This window comes from Alosa pseudoharengus, unplaced genomic scaffold (assembly GCF_046254945.1).
Source record: "Alosa pseudoharengus isolate Yale_2024_CS ecotype anadromous, Long Island Sound unplaced genomic scaffold, YU_APseudo_1.1 YU_APseudo_1.1_scf_2, whole genome shotgun sequence".
NCBI classification, from domain to species: Eukaryota; Metazoa; Chordata; class Actinopteri; order Clupeiformes; family Clupeidae; genus Alosa; species Alosa pseudoharengus.
In genome coordinates, this window is record NW_027468663.1 from 12,885,414 (window position 1) to 12,889,583 (window position 4,170).

Genomic DNA, 4,170 nt, shown 5'->3' on the forward strand with positions numbered 1-4,170 from the left:
AAGACGGACACAGAAAGGAGAGAGGGAAAGAGAGAGATAGAGAGAGAGAGAGAGAATGGTGCAGTTTAACACAAACAAAAAAGTGTTCTTATAGCTTAAGCTGTCTGGATGCTAATTTCTCTCTATTAGGCAGAGAGCACAATGCGTTGTCTTCAGTCAGTAGGCTATGAGGGGCCTTTGTCTGGTGCTACAACTTCAGGCCAGAAGCCGCCTGTGGAGGACAGTCGGAAACATCCATCATTAGCGCCTAGACTCTGCCGCCGTTGTCTGTCTGTCAATAAGCTAATTGGCACTTGAATGCCAAGCTGTCCATATCAGCGCAAATACCTTATCTTCACAAGCTCTTCAATACCCTCGAACCAATACTGCTCCTGTGTGCTAGGGGGTGCTGTCCTTCTTTGATAGGGTTCAAAGAGGTCAAGTGTCTCATTTACTAGACATGGACATACATAGGCTAAAATAATATTGCATGACAAAATAACAGATTGTAAAAATATGTGGTTCTATGGTAACAACTATGTAAATGCTGTAGGCTAGAGCCCAGCAGGCACTCATTCTGAAGGTCATTTTTATGTCATTCACACAATAACATATACAGATGAGTTAGTCCCATTAAAGCTGCCAGCAGCTTCAACTGCGTGTAGGCTATCTGATAGACTGCGTAGTACGCACACACACACACACATACGTACACGTACACACACACACACACACACACACATATCATCTATCGTCTAACTTCATAGTACTCGACACAGAACTCGGCGATTTTATGCATGGGGAGGTATGTAGGCTATCTGCTTGGAATGGGAACACGACAGGGCATCTTTGCCAACACTCTGTACTTTCGGAAAGCACGGAAATATATCCCTGCCGACCTCAAATTATAGCCTAGCATGGGCCATGTTAGAAGGCAGAAATTGCCGTTCAGGCTGTCAACCAGGCCCATTTGTTTCTTGAACAGCTCCTGTTGGAGACGTTTAGAGGGATAGAGGTCGTAAAAAAGTCTCGCTACAACATTAATGCCAATGATTGATTTATGCCACGCTGTTAATCAGTCTGATTAAAATGTGTCACCACTGTACAGTACGCTCTCTGCCACTTTGATGTATAGTTATAAGCGCCATCATTTCACTGCATTGGGATTCCAGACTAATGGTATTTTCCGTCCTCTTGTAATGCCATAAAACCTTTTCCCTCGATTGTCACAATACTGTTGCTGGTTGAGAGATTCTCATTTTGGTGCCAAGTTCGAAATAGTAGAAAATGGCACCGTTTAATGCCGCTAATTAAGTTGAGAGTGAACTTTTCAACTTAAAGTGCTTCAAGCGCAGCGAGATAATGATGAAACACTTACATTTCATACTGAATCACAAAGCTGGTTGCGCTTGCCAAAATGAATCAGATGTAGGGTATGATATAAACGAATGGATCTCAACTCAACTTTGGCAACAGTAGGCTAGACTGTATAACCAATCACATGGTCCTTACAAATACATTATTTTCCTAACTCGAACAGGACTTCTGTTGAGCTCATTGAACTTGAGTCACATTCATCTTTCTATGAACCCAAAAACCCAGGATAAGGTATCATACCAGATGAGCCACAGAATTACAAGGCAGGCATGCGTGTAATCTTCAGTAAATCCTTATTTGCGACCCTGTCTATAAAAAACAGACAGTGACATCAGCCCGAGCCGGTACTCTATGCTCCACCTCATCTCTGAGCTGTCACACTGAGAGATCAAAAGACGTGACGGTGTCTCGCACTGGTTCTGGCCAGCCTCAGAAATGAACAGCGGCCCTGTCAGGGCCAACTGACACTTCACCGCGCGTATTAACACACTGAACAACAATCACCGGGCTAGCTGAAGTAGGCTAAAGGTTGTGTTAACAGCATTAGAATGTTTGTAGTGTCTGTTCTTGTCACTTAACATGGTACTTTTTATTAATAAGAAAACAACAAAGATGAAGGTCATATCCTTGAGATGTGCAGATTTAAAGTAGGTGAAACAGTAGGCTATTGACAGATTAGAGTCATATGGCATACAGTAGGGTACTTGGACCGACCAGCTAGCCAAGTAAAAATCGAAAACGGATATCTGTGTTAATTAAATTGCACTAGCCAAAACATGTTATTTACCTTTGTTGCAAACCTATGCAAACCTGCCTTCGAACAAACTATGCGAATGTACAAAATAAAATATGATGTTTAAAATTAACATGAAAAAAAACTGTAGGCTACGCTATGAATGTGTCTTATTTTGAAAAGCCTGGTTGAGTCCACTGACAGGTCAATTAGTAAAGTTGCACTTACCGGAGATTTCGCTTTGTGGAAGTCCGGCAACATTGAAACCCTTGCCAGCGTAGAACTGCTTGACATCCGCACAACTCCTGGGTTTAGCGATCGCGTCGCCGGCTCCGAAAACCGGCATGGTGAGGACGCACAGGACAAAAACCACGGTGATCCCCATTCTTAATAGGTAAGCACAGCACAACGAAGTGCAAATCCTGCAGCAAGGTGTTGTGATATTAGCGAAGTCCTGTCATGCGATAGACATCCAACACCGCTATCCGTCCGGTGCTATCCGTGATTAAGCTCCGAGGTTATGAGCGTAATCGCGAGTGCTCTCTTGTTAATGTCAGCTTTATTTGACAGCTTGGCTCGGCGGAAATATTCAGGGAAATTGAAGTGCACGCTGACAAATAAAGCTTCCCGGGACCGCTCTACTCAAGACTGCGGTAACCAGCGGACGAAACAATTAACACTTGGCAGAGTCCGTGTCCTCTTGTTTTGGATTGATGTTCTTAAACCTGAGGACAAAATGACAACAATTACAAGTTGAAGAATTCTGGTTATCACATATCACAATGCAAAATAATATTAACATTATAACACGGCAGGAAAAAAGGCAGGCTATATAATGTCAATTATAGATCCGGAGAGCAAAGTCCGACAAGTGGTAGTGCCTATAAGGCGCATTGGTGCTGTTTGCTCCAACGCGGCAAACGTTTGTAGCGGTAAGACAGCTTACTGTTAGATTCGGAGATGCTGCCCCTGCACTCCCACTAGAACGAATGAGGCGGAGAGGGAAAGGCAAGAAAGCACCATCTGCAGGGCACTGACTTTGTGTTCTGAATGCGCGCTTGCCGCGATGCTTCCCCACAGGATGTTGCATCAAACCAGCGACTTAGCCAATAGAGAAAGATTTTATTTTCCTCAGGGATCGGTCACCGGACCCCAGAGCTGTCCCGATGATATTATACTGACTGATAATCCACTCTCATGGGTCTTGTGAAAAAATGGTGTTTATGATAGAATCCAAAATTAGGTCGATATCTGACGAAGCCTGTGCTGTAAACATAGTTGCCATGCCAAGTCACTTATGAAAGCATCAAGCTCGAGTCTATATGAGAATATGAGCAAGTTATAGCATATAACTTAGAGCATATTATAAGATCATAAGAGCATATTATTTATATATTATTTTCATAACGCCTATTTCTAGTCACTAAACGTCTTTGTGATCTAACCCTAATTAACTGAATGATGACAATTGTTTAATGTGGAACATGGGTGGGTGTATGTGGGGATGTGTAAAACTCGTCATGTCAATGACGATGGATAATATTCTTTAGAGAATTAAACCGAAATCTCTCCAGGCCTTTCTGTTGGTCCACATTGATTTCCCTGTGGACAGCTTGTGGCCTTGTTCATCACCAATGGCATTTAGAGTCACAATGACACATCATGCAAGTTTCCACTTGTTTGACATCCATCCCCTCTCCCTCCCTAAGCAGACTATTTGTCTTCAGTTATTGGACTGAAATAACTAAGCTCTGAGGGTGTGATACAGGAACAGTCTTCAACAGAGTGCAAAACAACACACTTAATCGAATTACTGTAAATGATAAAACACAACTCAAAATTTGGTTTGTTTCATCGGTACATATTTGTAGTTGTTCATTGATTGAAATATCATATTGGTAACACAAATCCAAAGCAAAAGATTAAGATATGCAAATTAAGAATTGTAGATGTAACAAATGTAATAATTAAATGTTTACAGGTTTGTAAAAGAAAGATCAAATAATATTTAGGCATAAAAACCAAGCTTGGTGTTCTTTAATTCTGCCAAAGAGCAACAATGGTCCTCTCGTAGTATACAG

General features: G+C 42.0%; 1 protein-coding gene across 1 annotated transcript in view; it reads right to left on the reverse strand.

The window, feature by feature from the left end:
- gpc1b (glypican 1b) overlaps positions 1–3,140 on the reverse strand; it is a 75,828-nt gene extending 72,688 nt beyond the window's left edge. Inside the window, exons 1-2 of the mRNA XM_076293773.1 lie at positions 3,036–3,140; positions 2,318–2,814 (exon numbers count right to left, since the gene is read on the reverse strand). Of these exons, the coding sequence (XP_076149888.1) occupies positions 2,318–2,474 (157 nt within the window). The 5' untranslated portion in view covers positions 2,475–2,814; positions 3,036–3,140. The remainder of the gene's footprint in view (positions 1–2,317; positions 2,815–3,035) is intronic.
- Positions 3,141–4,170: the final 1,030 nt, after the last annotated feature.